The 17,718-nt window shown below is 58.7% G+C and overlaps 1 protein-coding gene across 2 annotated transcripts; it reads left to right on the plus strand.

Moving 5' to 3' along the window:
- The first annotated feature begins 306 nt into the window (after window positions 1–306).
- LOC129637800 (sperm acrosome developmental regulator) lies at window positions 307–15,434 on the plus strand. Of its 2 annotated transcripts, XM_055562075.1 has the most exons (6): window positions 307–983; window positions 1,471–2,584; window positions 4,845–5,011; window positions 10,060–10,108; window positions 12,796–13,122; window positions 14,964–15,434. In XM_055562075.1, exons 2-6 carry the CDS (start codon window positions 1,745–1,747, stop codon window positions 15,195–15,197), a joined length of 1,617 nt encoding a protein of 538 aa, XP_055418050.1. In that variant the 5' UTR covers window positions 307–983; window positions 1,471–1,744; the 3' UTR covers window positions 15,198–15,434. The 2 variants fall into 2 exon arrangements, with proteins under 2 accessions (XP_055418050.1, XP_055418049.1); XM_055562074.1 differs by lacking the exons at window positions 12,796–13,122; window positions 14,964–15,434 and adding an exon at window positions 10,549–11,219.
- Window positions 15,435–17,718: the final 2,284 nt, after the last annotated feature.

Here is a 17,718-nt window from a genome sequence, read left to right on the forward strand (position 1 = left end):
TCTCTACGTAGGGGCATGTTTGAAAATTGCCACAAAGATCCACTTGAAAAAATAAGAGCAGGGGAGAAAAACGGTATCTCCCTCGTTCGGTTACTGTGAAAGCCAGCGAAGATATGACAATAGCAGCACCAGAACCATTTACTGGGCGCTGATGGGGTGGCAGGCACCCGGCGGAACCCTGGTTGAGTTCCTCCCCACGCCTCCGCGCGTCCGTAGGCCAATGGCTGCAAGTGCCTACGAGTAAGGGAATCCCTAGCCTCCCCGCAGACTCCTCCCCCTTTCTCTCCGCCCTCCGCGGCCCCTCCCTCCGAGGAAGCGCTGGGCTGCGGCCCAGCAGGTGTGGGGTTAAGGCAGCCTGTCCCGGGGCCCCCGCAGCAGCAGCGGCGGCAGCGGCAGCCGCACCAGCAGTGGCGGTGGCAGACCTGGCCCCGGGCCAGCTGGCCGGGAGCCCCAGGAGCGAGAGAGGGCGGAGGAAGGGGAGGAAGAGGGGAAGGAGGAGGAGGAGAGGAGCAGTCAGCAGGCCCGAGGAGGCAGGACTTCCTGGTGTGGGGGTTGTCAACAGCCCAGAAAGAAAAAGACCGAGAGGAGCGGAGAGAGACCCATCGGTGCCACGCGGGAGGAGACTTGGGAGGGCCCGTCGCCGCGACGACCACCGAGGCGGCAGCACCTGCGGGATCGGGGGGAGGGGGCTGAGCCGCCCCCCTCTCGCTTCAGTCCGCCGAGCCTGGGGACCTCAGAGGCCGCGCCTGAGCTCCGCCAAGGAGGCGGGAGTTCCTTCTTTTCTGGACAGCAAACTTTCCGCGGAGATGCCTTGCGGGGCGAGGTGCGGCCCCCGAAGAGAACCCGACAGCCTCTGATCGCTGCCTGCGCGCCCCCCCACCCCCACCCCGCGCTGCTGGGGCCAAGGAGGCCCTGGGGAACGGACAGTCCCACACGTTAGGCGGCCGGGACCCCCGGCCCAGCTCGGTGGCCGCCGTCGAGAGGTAGGGCTCTAGGCTGGGAGGGGCACCGGGGCAGAGCCTGCCCGGGGGATAGGGGAGCTGGGGTGCGGGGGGTTGGGGTGTGGTGCTGGGGGAGCGCTCGGAGGCCCAGCACAGGCCCCCCCGAGGCCTGGCTGTGCTGAGGAGCAGCTTCACCCCTGTTCACCCAGACCTGGGAGCCCTTGCTCTTGCAACAACTTGGGTTCGCACGAGTTTGAATCCCAGGGAGAAATGCCCAACTTTGGGTCTGAGCTGCCTCTTCCTGCTCTCTGCTCCCGCCAGGATCTGCTCGGGTTCTCTGTCATTTCTGTTCCCTCTGCTCGGGTCTCTGTCATTTCTGTCTTTGTCTTTGGGTGTCTGGCGGTTTCCCCTTCCTCCCCCATTCTGCTCCCCAGAGAGGAAGCCCCAGAGGTGGCCTGCCCACTGCTTTCTCACACACACACACACTCTCTCTCTCTCTCTCTCTCTCTCCCTCTCCTTCTCTTTCTAGTTTGCAAACTCAGCTCTGGAGTTCAGCAACGACAGCAGCAGGAAAAACCTGCCCCTGCCCCCCCACTCCCGCAGCCTCCCCTGCCCTGTTCTCCCTTCACCAGCCAGGCACCCCCCAGTTCCCAGAAGGCCCTCCTGCCATGTCGGACCCAGACATCCGCAGGGGCCCTGATGTCCCCGCCATGTGGCCCCCCTGCTCCAGGGGTGCCTGAGCCCCTTGAAGAGCCACCACCAACCCCCTGCCCACCTTGGCCCAGTCCTGAGCCCCAGAGACCATGAGTGGGGGCAAGAAGAAGAGTAGTTTCCAAATCACCAGCGTCACCTTGGACTACGAGGGCCCGGGGAGCCCAGGGGGTTCAGATGCCCCTGCCCTGCCGGCCCCCCCTGGGCCACCGGCCCCAACCGGGCCATCAGCCCCAGCCCCCACTGGGCTACCAGCCCCAGCCCCCACCGGGCCCCCACCCCGCCTGCCCAATGGGGAGCCCAACCCCGAGCCAGGGGGCAAGAGCACCCCCCGGAACGGCTCCCCGCCGCCTGGGGCCCCCGCCTCCCGTTTCCGGGTGGTGAAGCTGCCCCAAGGCCTGGGAGAGCCTTATCGCCGAGGCCGTTGGACATGTGTGGATGTTTACGAGAGAGACCTGGAGCCCCCTAGCTTCAGCCGGCTCCTGGAGGGTATTCGAGGGGCCTCAGGGGGCAACGGGGGCAGATCTTTGGATTCCAGGTTGGAGCTGGCCAGCTTGGGCCTGGGCACCCCTACCCCACAGCCAGGCCTGTCTCAGGTCCCCACCTCCTGGCTCCGCCCGCCCCCCACCTCCCCTGGACCTCAGGCCCGCTCCTTCACTGGGGGACTGGGCCAGCTGGCAGTGCCCGGCAAGGCCAAGGTGGAGACACCCCCACTGTCGGCCTCCCCACCCCAGCAGCGCCCCCCAGAGCCCGGGACTGGGGATAGCGCGGGCCCTTCCCGGGCTGCCACACCCCTGCCCACCTTGAGGGTAGAAGCAGAGGCAGGAGGTTCCGCAGTGTCGGCAGCGACGGGGACCCCTCCACTGTCCCGTGTGAAGGATGGAGCCCTGCGGCTGAGAATGGAGTTGGTTGCTCCAGAGGAGATGGGACAGGTAAGAGCTGGGTTCCAGGGTTTGGGCAGACACCCAAGGGGCGGTGCTTGGCCCCCACTTCTATACTGACCTTCTATACTGACCTCTGCCTGCTCCCCAGTCACCAGTCTGTCAGATCAGACTGCCCGTCTTTTTTCTTCCTGCCATCTCACTTGGAAGCCCATTCCTGCTCCTTACGTGGCCCTGTTTTCTCTCTTAGGCTCCCTCTTCCCCACTTTCTGTCCTTTCTTTCTCTTTGGCCTTCCGTGTGTTGCCTTTGACCTGAGTGTCCATCTCCATGTAGCCCAGTTCCGTCTGTCGTGGAGATGTGGCCTCCTCACTTTGGCCTTCACCTTCTGTCTTGGTCTCACTTCTTCAGGCTTTGAGGGTGGAGAGCCCAGGCAGTGCTGGGGTAGTTGGGCCTCTGGAAGCTGCTGAGGTTGGGGGACAAGAGAAAAAGTAGGCACTCTGCTGTAAATCTCTCCTCTGCAGTCCCCTCTCCAGTTGAGGAAGGGGATCTTCTTTCTTTTCACTAGCCACCCTCCCAGCCCCATCTCTAGCTTCATCCCAAGACATTGAAGAATTGGGTGGGGGTGAGGGAACCTGTTACAGGGATGGGACTTGGGCTGGTTTATCCTTTCTACCCCCAGTTGTCTGAGCCTCTCCAAGATCCATCACTGGGGGTGGCCACCGTGGAGCAGGAGAGAGGTGGGAGACGGCCAAGAAAGGGCTCAATCCTTTGCTCCAGAAGAGGAACAAGTCTGGGCTGGGAGGCAGGATGCCTGGGTCCTTGTGGGTGGAGGGGGTGGGCAGCCGGGGGCGGGAGGGGGGGGGGCTGTTGGATGCATCTGTCCTGAAGGAGAAAATAACACCTTGGACGCAAGGCAGGGAGTGTGAGGATGAGAACTTTTCCCCTTCCTGGCCTTGGGCACAAACCACAGTGTAAAAATAACCTGCGACTATGTGTCTGGGCCTTGTCAGGACCAGTCAGGACCGGCTCCCCCACCCCCTCCTGGCCTCAAACGCACATCTCTCATGCCGCCCCCCCACTTTTCTTGAGTTCTTTCATTCAGTTCCTACCCCAGGGGAGAAGATGTGTGTCCTTTACTGGTCCCTCTCCCCACACGCTTCCAAAGCAAGCCCCCTTTGCCCCTAGCCTCGGCTCTCTCTAACCTTGAGCCCTGCCTGAGCGTCCCCTGGGCCTGCCCCTCTCCCCTCTGTGCCCCCAGCTCCCTTTCCTTCCCCCACGCCCTGATCTCTTCCTGCGTGCAGATATCCATGCTGTTGTTTCCCTGCCCCCAAGTCTGTCTCCATCTCCACTCCCCCAGGCCTCTTCTCCCTGGGTTGCTTCTAACAGGGGCCTGAAGGAGGGCTGGGGGCACCACCTGGGTCCCCTTCCTCGTGTTTAGTGCGGCCAACCACCTTGGACTCTCTGTTCTTGACTTTTCCGAGAAGCCGGGGCCTCCTGGGGCCTCACAGAGGCGTCTTGTTCCTGTGGCCCCCGCCCTTTTGCAGCCACCTCTAGCGCCTGTTGGGCTGTGTGGGTCCACGCCCAGGCTCCACCTCCATCCGTCTCCGCAACTTCTCCCCCCACCAGCCCCCGAGCGCCAAGCTTAGGAGCAGAACTTCACCTGAGTCCCTAGAAGTTTGAGAGGAGAGACTAAAATGGGCAGAGGGGGGGTGAGCAGGGAGAAGGCGGAGGACCAGTTTCTGAGGATTCATTCATTCTACAAATAGCTATTGAACAAACTATAAGCTCTGCCCTCTGGAGCTTACCTTCCAGCAGCAGAGAGGCAAAAATAATTTTATTTCAGATAACAGTAGGGACTATAAAAAAAAAATAGAACAGTTTAGTGGAACTCACAAGTCAAAGGATGCAGAAATGCCCCTCTGAGGAACTGACATTTGAGTCGCCTTAAGAAGTCAGGTGACAGAAGGCACACTCTCTGACTAGCCTCTGATTAGGGGTCCTGGCTTAGGTGGGCGAAGGGTACTGGTGGGCAGACCAGAGCCCCTCTGTGATACCCCATGAGCCACTTTTTGGAAGCCAGTCAACCCAGTCCTCAGGATAGTCCCTGTTTCCCTTGCCTCTAGTACCTGCCCAGTGCCTTCCCCAGAGCCAGGGGAAAGGAGGTCTATGGGGGAAGGACTCCTGTGTCCTCAGAAGACAGAGGGGGTGTGTGGGGAGAGCTGGGGCGGGAGGAAGACCACTAGGCAAGTTGTAACGTGGCTGGATCCTTTCTCTTGCTCAATGTGACGGTTCCTACCTGTCTGTCTCCAGGTGCCCCCAGTCGACTCTCGCCCCAGCTCCCCAGCCCTCTACTTCTTCCCCGATGCCAGTCTGGTTCACAAGTCTCCAGACCCCTTTGGAACAGTGGCTGCCCAGAGCCTCAACTTCGCCCGCTCCATGCTGGCCATCAGTGGCCACCTGGACAGCGATGATGATAGGTAGGTGGGCTCCGGCTCCCCCCACACCCAGCACCTGGGATAACCGCAGGGAAACTGCCTGGTAGGTGTCCTTCCCCCCAGCTTGAACTTGGAAAGGACTTCTTAAACAGAGAAGCCCGGCCTGGGCATGAAACTGGGCAAAGCTGATTTGAGACCTACTCCCCTCTCTGTGGAGAGAGCTGGGTGGGACTCTCTGGCTTAAGACTGTCAAATTGTAGACTTTTTTTTTGAGTTTGAAGGGAGTCATTGTTGTCAAATTCCAGAGCTCTTGCAGATTTAGCGATCATCTGGCCAACCCTAAGAATTTACTGGCAACTGTGCAGGAGACCAGAATGGGGAGTTGGTCTCCTCCCCATTCCCCCGCTCCCTCCCAAGGGCAGTGGGACTCCTGACTGTAGAGGTGACATCCTCGGACTCCATGCAGACTACTTTAGGGTCCCAGGACCTCTGGTACCAAGAAAGCAGGTCCCTAAGTTTCTCTTCTCTGCACTAGGGTCACCCTGGGCTCTGAGCCCTTCCCAGAGGCCAAGGCCAAGCCCGAGCCATGGAGAGGCTGGCTGTCGGTCACAGGGAAGGCACAGAAGAGCAGGATCTGCTGGGGTTTACCCTTCAGGAGAGAGTGTCCTGTTCATGGCACGGTGGGCAGAACTTCCTGTTCTGAGGGCCAGGTTTCAACATAGGAATGTCAGCAAACCAAAAGGGGAGGGACAAAATGGCGAGTCAGATGGTCAAGCGACTGCCTTCTGGCTGTGGACTGACAGGAGCCCAGGAAAGGGGCCAGGGAGTCGCCACTTTCATTTTGGAGGAGGAGTGGGACTTCCTGTTTGAAGCCCTTGCGGGGAGGGACTTCCTGTTTGGAGGCCACCAAGGGGCAGGGCATTGTGGGTGCCAGGGGACTTGTTCCAGAGGGGAGTCTGTCCTTCCTGTCTTGCACTCAAGTGGTGCCCCCCTCCCCTCGAATCAGGGACTGAGTGTTTGAGGTGGGGCAGAGAGGAAAGAGAAGGGGTGATAGCCAATGGGACGGAGGGGTGAGGGGCCTGCTGGGGGCACTGGAGAATGAGGGACAGAGCAGGGGTGGGTCGGGCCACCTCTGGGTTCCCTCCTCTAGGGAATGAGTGAGGTGCGAGGTCGGCCAGGAGAGTCACCTGCCCTCATGGCTGCTATTCTCAGCGATTCCCACCCGCTCCCACTCCCACTCCCACTTGGGAGGCTTGCTGGCATGGAGGGCTCCCTTCCCTCCTCCACCTCTGTTGATTTCAGAGACCAGCCTCCTACTTTCTCTTAGCAAGTTCTGCTTCCGGAAGCCTCCTGAGCTCTATTCTTTTGGGCTGTTCCTCCCTCCCTTCCTCCCACTGTCCCACCCCCTCAAACACCCCAGTCTGACCGGTCTGCCTCCCAGCCTCCACTTTACCCTGCTGAGCTCCAAGCCTCTGGGGCTCAGGCCCAGCCCAGCCCCTCCTGCTCCACCCTGCTGGGCCAGCGGGTTTGGGTTGGGCTACCTCCTTGGCCCCCTGGAATGGGGTGTGTAGCCCCCACCTCATTTCTCTGGTGTGCCTGGAGCTGGCAGAACAGGGTATATGAGTGGCATGGGGCCTCCCTTTTGATTAGGGAGAGTGGGCTGGCATATTAAGTGTCTGAATCCCAGGTGGGGAGTTGGGGGTGCCTGACCATTCTAGAAATCTGGGGATGGGAGAACAGAGGGTGCATGGTGAAATCAAACTGTTCACATGCTCCTGGGTTGCAAGAACCTTTCTGCCCCAACAGGGCCTGGAGGCTGAAAAGTACTTGAATAAATGGATGGATGGATGGATGAGGGGATAGGTGGATGGTTGGGTAGATGGCCAGCATGGGGGATCCAAGTATTACAAGGAATAAATTCTAGGAACTCAGGAAATAAATGGTGCGTTTGTTTATCTAGTGCTTCCTTGGGGTCAGATGCTACTTCTTATCTCACATAATTCTAAGAGCAACTCCATGATCCCTCTTTCTAGATGAAGAAAACTGAGACTCCAAGGACGGAGGTTTTAGAAACTTGTCCAAAGTCACCCCGCTAGTAAGTGGCAGGCCTGCTGTTGGAGCCTGGGTCGGCCCCCAAAGCCACTTTCTCTCCACTCTCCTACTGAAATGCCTGTGTCCCAAGAGGAGAGGCGGAGACAGCCATCTCTGGGATGCCCTTTCTCTCCAGGATAGAGGCAGAGACAGCTCTCCCAATCCAGGCGAGGAGCCATCCTCCGCTCCCTGGCCTGGCCCCACCCCAGGGGCACCACAGATCTGGGAGGGAGTATAGACAGGGCAGCCGGATGCCACTTGGTTGACCTCTGGCCCAGCCCCTCGGGGCTCCTCAAAACGCGGTGAGGAAGCAGGGCTGGCCCTTGTCTTCAGCATCGGAAACCCCCCCACTCTCCTAGGTGTCCAGTTGCTTCCTCCGATCCTCATTTTGAGGCTGTTTCGTTTGACCTTGAAAAAGAAGGACTAGCCTCTACTGCTATCCTTGTCCCAGGACCTGAGTCCTGCAGGGCCAGAGTTCCCTGTTATGTACTGCACAACTCCAGGGGGCACCACTCACACTTGAAGTCATGACAGTTTTCGAGAAGATGGCGATAAGTGTTTTGAAGGATTTTATTCTGACTCACACAAAGTTGCTTTGGGGGCTTGTGGTGAAGGCTGATCCCATCCAGTCAACTTCAAGCTTCCCACTCCAGACCCTGATCAGGAATTCCAGCACAGTGCCAGCGGTCCCTCACTCGGGGGTTCTCAAAGGGAGGACTTGGGTTGCCAGAGTCCTGGTCCCTTGAAATGCTAATGTTAGAAAGTGCCAGTGGAAAGTGCTGTCAAAACCTCTCCAGCGCTAGACAAACAAACAGGAGATAATCATCTATCAGCCAACAAATGTTTATTGTTGTATTTTTCCTTTATTTCTGGCAAGAAGGAACAACTTACTTGGCATCTTTACTGAGCGTCCGCCAGGCAAGGCCAGTTTTCCTACTCCTGCGGATCTGCCCCTCTTTGGTCTCTGTGTACTGCTGAGGGTGGGGGTTCTTTGGTGGCTCAGTCTCCACCCAGGTGTCTTGGTTTGAAACACCTTGAAAACTGCTTAGATGCTCCAGCCGGCTGGCCCTTCCTCTGCTCTTAATCTTGTCCTCTCCCCGCCAACCCCGAGTGTCCCAGATGTCCTTCCCCTACCTCACCCTATCCTGCCCTCGCAGGCCTGGTCACCCTGTTGGTTACTCCACCTGTCAGCGGCTTCCGCACCCAGACCTTGGATGGGAAATGGAAAATTCCCAGTGCCCTCGTGCTCTCTTCCTGGCTGCAGGGCCCCATGCAAGGGTCACCTTGGGTTGAGTGCTAATTCCCCCCATGGGGAAGCAAGTTGGAACTGACAACCAGGAGAGAGGGCTTGACAAGGGAGCACAAGGGCGAGGCATTCAGCATGTGGGGGTATTGGGGCCACCTTTCCCTGAGAGGGGCGAAGCTGGGGGCCAGAGGTCAGGATCGGGGCTCCTGCGGTACTGGGGTGGGAGGTGGGTATGGGTGGAGGGCTGAGGCGGCTGAGGCAGAAGCTGACAGGGTGGGTGGTGAGCCACGGGGTGAGGAGAGGGAGCCTTCGAGGAGAGGACAGGGCGCAAAGGACAGTGCAGGCCCTGGGCCATGGAGAGACCAGCTTGGGGGAGAGCCAGATTCTGGGACCCAGAGCCTGGCCCTGGGGACCATTGAGCCAGGCTTGAGTCGACCTCTGGTGGCCACTTAGTAAACTGCAGCCAGACCTGCTCTCCCCTCCCCGCCATCAGCTCCCAGGAATCTTCAAAGCACCTGCACCTCTTCCCCAGGATCCCACCTCCAGCCTCCCCTTCCCACCTCTTCTTAAGTTCTCGCTCCCTCTGAGATCCCAGATACCAGACCCGGGTTCCGGGTTCCATAGGCTGGTACTTGTCTTTCAGGCTTTTTCTGTTGCTGTGGTAACCTTTCCCATTCCTCCTCACCCTCACTGTAGGAGGTGTGGGGCACCCTCTGGCTGGGCCCCAGGGGCCACCCCTGATGCGGCCTTCGTGCTTCAGGGAGATGCTTCTAGTCCAAGGGAGACCACATGCACATCGGAGACGCCCCCCCACCCCATCACCTCCACTCTCTTTCTCACCTCCCAGCCGAGAGCAGCTGAGGCCTTGAGGGAGGCCAGTGTTCACCCGGAGGGGGCAGGATGGGGTCAGAGGTGGGAAGAGGCCTCCCAGGGCCAGGCTCCCCCTTCACAGCTCTCCCTGACCCAGGCTTCTGGCCCCGCAGCCCCTCCCCCGACTCGGCCCACCAGCTGACTGTCCTCAGCCGGCCCCCTCCCCTCTGTGCTGGGATTGGTGCCAGGGTAAGAAGGGGACACTGGCGCTGACCGTGTCTGGGAATTCCCGCCCACCATGGAGCGGGCGGGAGGGGGTCCCCGTGTCCCTGAGGAGCCAATAGCAGCCAGGCTTTGCCCTGGGGGATGGTGTATATCTATCACGCCAGCACCCCCTAGGCACTGTCTCCCTTCTGCCTGCCTGGCACCAGCCAGACTCTGCTCTGCCCGGGGGGCTTTGAGCCCCCCAGGCGGTCCTTCTGCCGCAGCCCTCTCCTTCTGGGGAGGCCTGAGGACCCTTTCTCCTTGGGCATGGCCCAGCCAGGGGTGTCTGTCAAGTCCCTGGTATCCTCCTATGAGACCCGAGTGGTGGGGATGGCTCCAGCACCTCCCCGGAAAAGGGGCTGTGTCTCTTCTCCTTGCTCGCCTCGGGGAGCATCCCCCATCCGAGGGGCATCTGGACCCCCACCCCACCGGGGCCTAGGGGGGCCCGGGCAGCGGCCCTCACCCCGCCGGGGGATGGACAAAACCCTCCTGTCCCTGATTCTCTACTGTCACAGGTACAGGCAGGGGTCTGGGTGGGAGGCTGCAGCGAATAGGGCTCATGGAGGAGGCCAGAGCCCATGCCGAGGAAGCACCTGGAAGGCAGTGGGCTGGGCTGTCCAGACACCTGGCCTGGCACCCCTTCCTTCTCCTCACCTCTCATCTCCCTGTGTCTCTCCAGTGGCTCCGGAAGCCTGGTTGGCATTGACAACAAGATCGAACAAGCCATGGTAAGAGAAGCCATCTTGATCCCAGCAGGTCCCGGTCCGCGTGCTGATGCCCAGGCCCCAGCCCCGAAGCTCCATCCCCTCCGTTATTAGGGATATACTGACTCCCAGCTGCTCAACCTGCTCCCAGCTGGGTTCCCTTGGATCCTCTACCCGCTCTTGTCTCCACCTGAACCCTCAACATACACTGGTTCCTAGCCTGCTTCAGGCCCCCATCTCTGTCTTTGAGCCCTGACCTTGCCTCTGTCCAGCGTCCTTACCCACCCCCGTCCCTCACACCCTGCTCCTTCCCTGGCTGACTTCTTCTTCCCCAGCCCTCCCCCGTCATCTGGGAGCAGGGGCATCTCTTAACACCCACCTCCTCAAGGCACCGGGCAGGGGCTGAGGGTGGGGTGGTGGCCTGGGACCTCTGACACTTCTTTGCCTGTTCCTGGACCCCCCAGGACTTGGTGAAGTCCCACCTCATGTTTGCGGTCCGGGAGGAGGTGGAGGTGCTGAAGGAGCAGATCCGGGACCTGGCGGAGCGGAACGCGGCGCTGGAGCAGGAGAACGGACTGCTGCGTGCCCTGGCCAGCCCCGAGCAGCTGGCGCAGCTGCCTTCCTCGGGGGTCCCCCGGCTTGGACCCCCAGCGCCCAATGGGCCCTCAGTCTGAGCCTCCCTTCCCTCACAATGTGCCTTTGGGGGGCCACCACAGCTGCTAGGCCTTGTGCCAGCTGCCTGCCCCCTCTTCCTATGCAGCTTTAATGCCCCCTGATCCCCGGGGATGGGAGTCGAAGGCTGAGAAGGGGCCTGGCCCCACCCTTCCTTGATGTCCCTGCAATGCCCGGGGACTGGGCTGGGGCACCCCTGCACATTGACGGAGGAAAGGGGGCATCGGGATGGGACATTGGACAGAGCCCCCCTCCTCCCTTCCCAGCCGTCAGTGTTCTGGGACCCCCTGCGATAGATGGCTCGGGGGAGTTGGAGGCTCCCTGGCAGCCGCCCCCACCTTGTTCCCTGGAGCGCGCCCCCTGTTCTTCTGCCAGGAGAGGGAGGACGGACAGTGTATCTGGAAGTTCTGGGATTCAGGTTGTTATTGAAATAATAATGATAATTAAAAAATCCGAAGAAACTTGAATCTGGAGGTTGGCATCTTGTTGCTTGGCGCCCAGATAGGGGACCAGCACCACCAGTTTCCACTTGTGGGAGAAAAACTGAGGCTGTGGGCTCCTCTGAAGCTCTTGCCCGGGCCGGGGGGGGTGTGGGGGGGGAGGTGGCTCAGCGTGGGAGATGTGGGAGGAAAAGGGAGCCCACGGCCTGGGTCCTGGGAAGGGGCAGGCCAGGCAAGGCAGAGGGAGTGGGGAAGGGGGGGGCATCGGCCCACGTGCTGGTGGGGGACAGGGGAACAATGGGGCCTTTGGTGATTGTGCAGGATCCCCCCCCCCTCCCACCCAGCTTCCCAGCGTGTCCCCTCTGCGGGCTGGATCCGGGTGGCTGCTTGGGGGCGGGGCGGGGGGCCCTGAATGGGCCCCTTGTCTCAACGCTGGGTGTGGGCCAGGCTCCCCGGGCACACTATGCCCTTGCCAGGCCTGGCCAGCCTCCGTGGCCTCCACCCCCAGCTGGCTGACGCTAGGCCCCTGCGGGTGAGCAGGCCCCTCCCTGACAGCCTCAGCTCCCGTCCCAGGAGGAAGAGGCAGGTGGGGAGAAGGACCCCATCTAGTGGAGAGGCAGGGAAGCAGCAGCCGCCACTCGGGAGGGCCCTGGCCTGAACTCGCGGGGACCTACTGAGCGCGGGATCCTGGGGGCTGACTTGGGGTTTGGACTCCCTGCCCTGTGGCTCCCTAGATTTATGACTTCGGCAGACTCTCCTGGTTTCCCCGAATCTCAGCTTCCTCCTGGGTGAAATGGCCCTGACAAGAATGCCTACCTGAAGGGCAGCTGGGAGGGGTTACATGGCTCATACATGGGAAATGCCCTAGGAGCACCAGGGATGTGTTCACTAACTGTGAGTTTCCCTTCCTTGGATTTGGGGGAAAGAAGGTCGAGGGCACAGGGATTGGCTCTGGGGGTCCTGGAAGGGCCTCGGGGGTTGGGGTCAGGGCCAGGCAGACTCTCACAATGGTCTAGAACTCTCTCGCCCTCTGGGTTCTCATCCACTTTTGTCTCCTCTCCCTGTCTCAGGGAGGGGAGGAAGGACCTAGGATTACTCACTGTGGGGATCTTTCCTCCTGGATTCCTATTTCTTTCTTCACTGCTGTGCCTGAAGTTCCCCAGAGACCCCTTAGGTGGCGGCCACTGGCCTGCAGCCTCTCCCCTCCCCGTCCCCACTGAATTAAATGCTATTTCTGCCCCCTTCTTGGGGCTCGTGTAAGCGGGAGAAATGGCAGTGGTTATTAAGTTCTTCCGATGGATTTGGCAAAAGATTAGCCGCTGGGTAAGTTTCAGAGCCCCTTTCTCCCGACATGCTGGGGTGGGGGATGCTGGTCAGTGACCTCCAGGTCACAGAAACCCCCCACTCCCTCACTTGGCCTCCTGCCCCTCCTGGCCTCCGGTGGCCAGACAAGCCGGGGAGGGAGGAGGTGAGGGATGGGACAGCTGGCGGGGAGGCCAGGACACAGCTGCCCCTTCTCTGGGCCTTCCCTTCACCTGACAGTTTTCTCTTGCTCTGCCTCCTCTCTTCTGTCCCTCCTCTCCCTGTCTCGGTTCATAGGTTTTCTTCTGGAAACACAAAGCTAAGTCAGTCATCATGGATCATACTGACTCCAAGAAAAATGAGTTGAAGGCGGAGAAGGCTTTCAAGGTGTCTGAGACTTTCAAGTTGGTTGAACCCCCCAAGGAGGCTAAGGTCTCCAAGATGGATGTGTCCCCTAAGGTGGTTGACCCCTGCCTGTTAGCCAAGACCACCATGGATGGGGCTGCGGTGGAGGCGGGTCGCCGTCGGAGATCACTGTTGCAGCTGCCCCAGGCGGCCGTCAAGTCCATCTCCACGCTCATGGCCTCCGCCCTGCAGTCTGGCTGGCAGATGTGCAGCTGGAAGGTCAGCACTATGTCCCCTTTGTCCCCAGCAGCCCCTCCTTCCCCTCCCAGATCCCCCTTGCTCATTCATGCCGGTGGGAATGTAAAATGGTGTGGCCACACCGGAAAAACAGTTTGGTCACTTCTTATCAGACTAAACATGCAATTATCATATGGCCTGGTGATTGTACTCTTGGGCATTTATCCCAGATAAATGAAAATTTATGTTCACACAAAAATCTGTACATGATGTTCATAGCAGCTTGATTCATAATAGCCCCAAACAACCCACATGTCCTTCAAAGAATGAGTGGTTAAACTTCGCTATATCCATACTCTGGAATGCTGCTCAGCCATGAAAAGGAACAATATTGATACATACAACAACTTGGATGGCTCTCAAGGGAATTATGCTGAGTGAAAACAGCAAATCCAAAAGTTTATATATATATATATATATATATTATGATCCCACTTACATTATATACCATTCCAGAAATAACAGAATTAGACAAATGGTGACCCGATTAGTGGTTTAGTGGTTTCCAGGGGCTGTGCTACAGAGAGAGAGTTGGGGGAGGTGGATTGGTTATAAAAGGGCAACATGAGGAATCCTTGTGCGGATGGAAATCTCCTGTATCTTCAGTATGGTCATTGGATACCTGAGCCTGCACAGAGGATATAAAATTGGGTAGAATCCAACACACAAATGAGTGCCAGTAGAACCAGGGAAATATGAGAAAAATGCAGATCGGTGGATTGTATTGATGTCAATATCCTATGAACTAAAGATCTGAAAGATTTTACTACTGAGGGAAAATAAAGGGAAAATCTTTACAAAAGATTTTACTATTGTAAACAGAATAAGGAATTCATTTCTCACAAGTGCATGGGAGTCTACAATTATCTCAAAGTCAAAATTTTAGTTTAAAAAGGGAAATGTCTAGCTCACTACCAAGTCAGTTTATTTTGGTTTTGAATAATGTATTACTACATTAATAATAATTTTTAAAAGTTCACCTTGGGAATTCACTGGCATCCCAGTGGTTAGGACTCGGAGCTCTCACTGCTGAAAACTGGGTTCAGTCCCTGATTGGGGAACTAAGATCCCATAGGCTGCTCAGCGCAGTCAAAAAATAAAATAAAAGTTCACCCAGCGCCCTGTGGAGGGAAGTCAGAAGGGGCCAGGAGCAGAGAGGCAGGAAGACCCACTGGAGGTGCTGCAGTTCAGGTCAGCAGGGAAGAATGTTCTGGATGGGGAGGGAGGCATCAGGTAGAACAAACTAATGGGTTGGAGGGATATTTAAGAGGTAGAACTGTTATGCCAGGTGCTTGATTGGGTGGTGGTGAGGGGAGAGGGACAGACAGAGGTCAAAGCAGGCTGGAGCCATTCACTGGGAGCAGAGCCGACTGAGGGAAGAGAGTGGCGAGTTTAGGGCGTTGGGACAGGATAAGTTGAGGTGTCAAAGTACATCTTCAGGGACATGTCTAGGGGGCAGTGGGAAATACAGGCCTGAGTTCAGGAGAGAGCTTTGGGTTGGAGACTGTCCTTCATTTCTCCCTGGAACTCTAGTGGGGACTCAAAGGTAGGTCAGACATGGTCCCTGGCTTCCAAGAATTTGCATGCTGGTATTGAAAACAGATGAGTCCACAGAACAAATCGTGTATAATACGTGGTGTAACAGGGCAAACCCGAGAGTAGAGACAGCCCCAGAAGGCTTTCTGGAGGAGGCGGTACCCAAGCTGTTGCCGGACAGAAGAGATGGTATTAAACAAGCCTTGCTGTTTATCTGCAGGTGTTTTCACCAGCAGGTTCTCCCTAGACCACGCTGTTCACCTGTGCTCATCTTCTCTCTTTCACAGTCATCTGTGAGTTCTACCTCAGTTGCCTCCCAGATGAAGACCTGGTCCCCCCTGGAGTCGCGAGAGGCTGCGATGCTGCGGGAAGTGTACCTGGTGCTTTGGGCCATCCGGAAGCAGCTGCGGCAGCTGGCCCGCCGGCAGGAGAGACGGCGCCGGCGCCACCTCCGGGCCCACATGGGCCCCCAGCCCGACCCAGCTCAGGGTCTGAAACAGGATGCCCGGAGTCCCCTCTAGGGGGAACCCCACATCCTCAGAAAGCCCCCACCTCACTCTTAGGTAAGGTTGATGGGAGAGGTTAGAGCAGCAGGCCAGGAATTGTGAGTGAGGAGAAGTTGTCACACTGTCACCTCCCATCAAGACCTGAAGGCCTGGCTGGGGGGGCTCCCACATACGCTCCCCTTCATTCCTTTTATTCAATTTGTAAAAAGAATTATCAAAATGTTGGGAAATAATATCAGATATTTCCGAGTAGATGTAGTGTGTTTGTGGGTGGCCAGAGGCCACGAGGGGAACCTGGGTGGGATATGAGAGGGCGGCCTGAGGCTCCAACCTGGACACGTGTGGGAGTCATCTCTGGACCTGCTGGGGGGTTGCGGTGTGGCGGTGGAGGGGGGTCTGGCCCTGGGTCCACACGCTTCTCAGGGCCGAAGGCCTTTAGGGACTCTGTCCCGCCTGTCACGGTACCAGGTATCGGCACCGGTTCATTGAGGATACGCTGGGAACCGGGTGCTGAGCCCGCGCTCTCCCTGGAAATCCTGCAAGACTGACTGTTGCAGATGCTACGGGGCTTGTCCAAGGCCCCTCGCTGAACGAGACCGCGCTGGAATCTCCGCCTCCGCAGCCAGCCCACTGATCTGCCTCTCCGGCCCTCCTGGGCCGGGCCCCAGCGAGGGTCAGGGTCCCGCACTTGACAGCCGCGGACACGCATCAGGGCCGGCGGCCACCCCCTGACCCCGCTCCCGCCAAGAGCTACCGAAAACTACATCTCCCAGGGTTCCCGGGGGCGAGGTGGGGCCGCCGCTGGGAGAGGGCCCGGCCCGGGCCCGCGGGGTCGCGGGCGGAGGGCTAAGCTGGATGTCCACCTGGCGCCTCGGGACCAGCGGCGGGAGGAGTCCGCGGCGATCTGACGCGAGGTTGAGGCGCGGGAGGCCACGAGAGCGAGGGGAGGCCGTGGAGGCCCAAGTCCCCTCTCCCTCCTTAGCTTGCCCTCTTGCCCGGCCACGCGAGGGCGCAGAGGTGGCTCCCCTAGTTAAAGCAGCGCATTTTGCAAGGCGGCAAAATTCAGGGATGCTTCCTTGGTGGCTCAGACGGTAAAGAATCCGCCTGCAATGCGGGAGACCCGGGTTCGATCCCTGGGTTGGGAAGATTCCCCCTGGAGGAGGGCATGGCAACCCACTCCAGTGCTCTTGCCTGGAGAATCCCCATGGACAGAGGAGCCTGGTGGGCTGAACTCCATGGGGTCGCAGAGAGTCGGACGCGACTGAGCCACTAAGCACAGAGTCCCCAGGCCTTGGAGGTCGAGGAAGGAGCAAGGGTTGGCGACCGCGACCAAGCCTAGGGGGCAGCAGAGGCCCGAGGAGCGGGGGAGGGACGGCTGTGAGGCAGCGTCTGGCTCAGCCGGAGGTTAGCTGTGAGTAGGAGGCGGCGGGCGTGAGCAAAGCTGGGAGCCGGAGAGGAGTCCCAGGAACGGTCTGCTGGAAGCACCGAATTCAGTAAAAAAGTCAGCAAACTCCTCTTGCCCGCTCCCCACCCCCGGCAGCTCTGGCAAAGTTGGGCTCCTTGGCGGGGGACTGGGTGGCCTTTCCCCAAAGTCGGGCGCAACCCCGGGCTGCCCTGCCCTGTGTCCTGCAGCGCTGCTACCCTGAGCCTGTTAGCTGTGCACCACACCCCAACGTTTACAGCCCTGATAATGCCAGCCACCCCTTATTAAACACCCACTGTGACTATTTTTATGTCTTGTTCTAAGTAATTCTCACAAATGGCTGTTATGATGACATATTATCACTTCTATTTTTTAGAGAGGGAAACTGAGGGACAGAAAGGTCATGTTTAAGGTCGTGTTGCTTTCCTTCATCAAACGAATGAGTCTAGCTCACAGAGGACATGTTACATGCAAGTTACACACAGGTACATGTTACACAGCAGGTGTTGCATGTGTGACTGCCGTCACCTCTCCAGGAATGAGTCCTGAGTTTAGCCTGAAGCCAGGCAGGGACTCAAAACACTAATACATAGTGGCTCAGTTCTGGGGCTCTCATCACATCTCCACTATGTGCCAGGAACTGTTCTGGGGTGGAGCAAGGCGTGGTGGGTCTGGGTCCCAGGAAGCCTGGAGGTTTAATGGGTCCCGGGGCTCTGGAGTAGTCCCTCACTGTCTGAGGTCCAAAATTTGCCCTCCCCCCCCACCAAATCCTTAGAAATGAGCTCCTCCTCCTATTGAGGATCTAAGGTTTCAGGGATGGGAGGGGAGGATGAAGGACGGTTGCTCCTGAGGATCACTGGTAAATAGCCTTGCAAGTACCTACAGGCCCCGGAGCCAACGGGCTTGTGGCTGTCGGAAGGAATGCTGCTCCCATTCTTCTGTCTTTAGAATGGGAGGGGAGGGAAGGAAGAAGGTGAGTTCAGCCAGCAGCCAAGGGAACTGCTGGCACCTCCCACCGTCTCTCCCTCTCCAGACTTGATGGAGTCCTGTCTGGACTTGGCCAAATGGAGGCAGGAGACTTAAGGGAGAGAAGGAGGTGGGATGGAGGGGGAA

The sequence above is a fragment of the Bubalus kerabau genome, chromosome 23 (assembly GCF_029407905.1).
Source record: "Bubalus kerabau isolate K-KA32 ecotype Philippines breed swamp buffalo chromosome 23, PCC_UOA_SB_1v2, whole genome shotgun sequence".
Taxonomy (NCBI): Eukaryota; Metazoa; Chordata; class Mammalia; order Artiodactyla; family Bovidae; genus Bubalus; species Bubalus kerabau.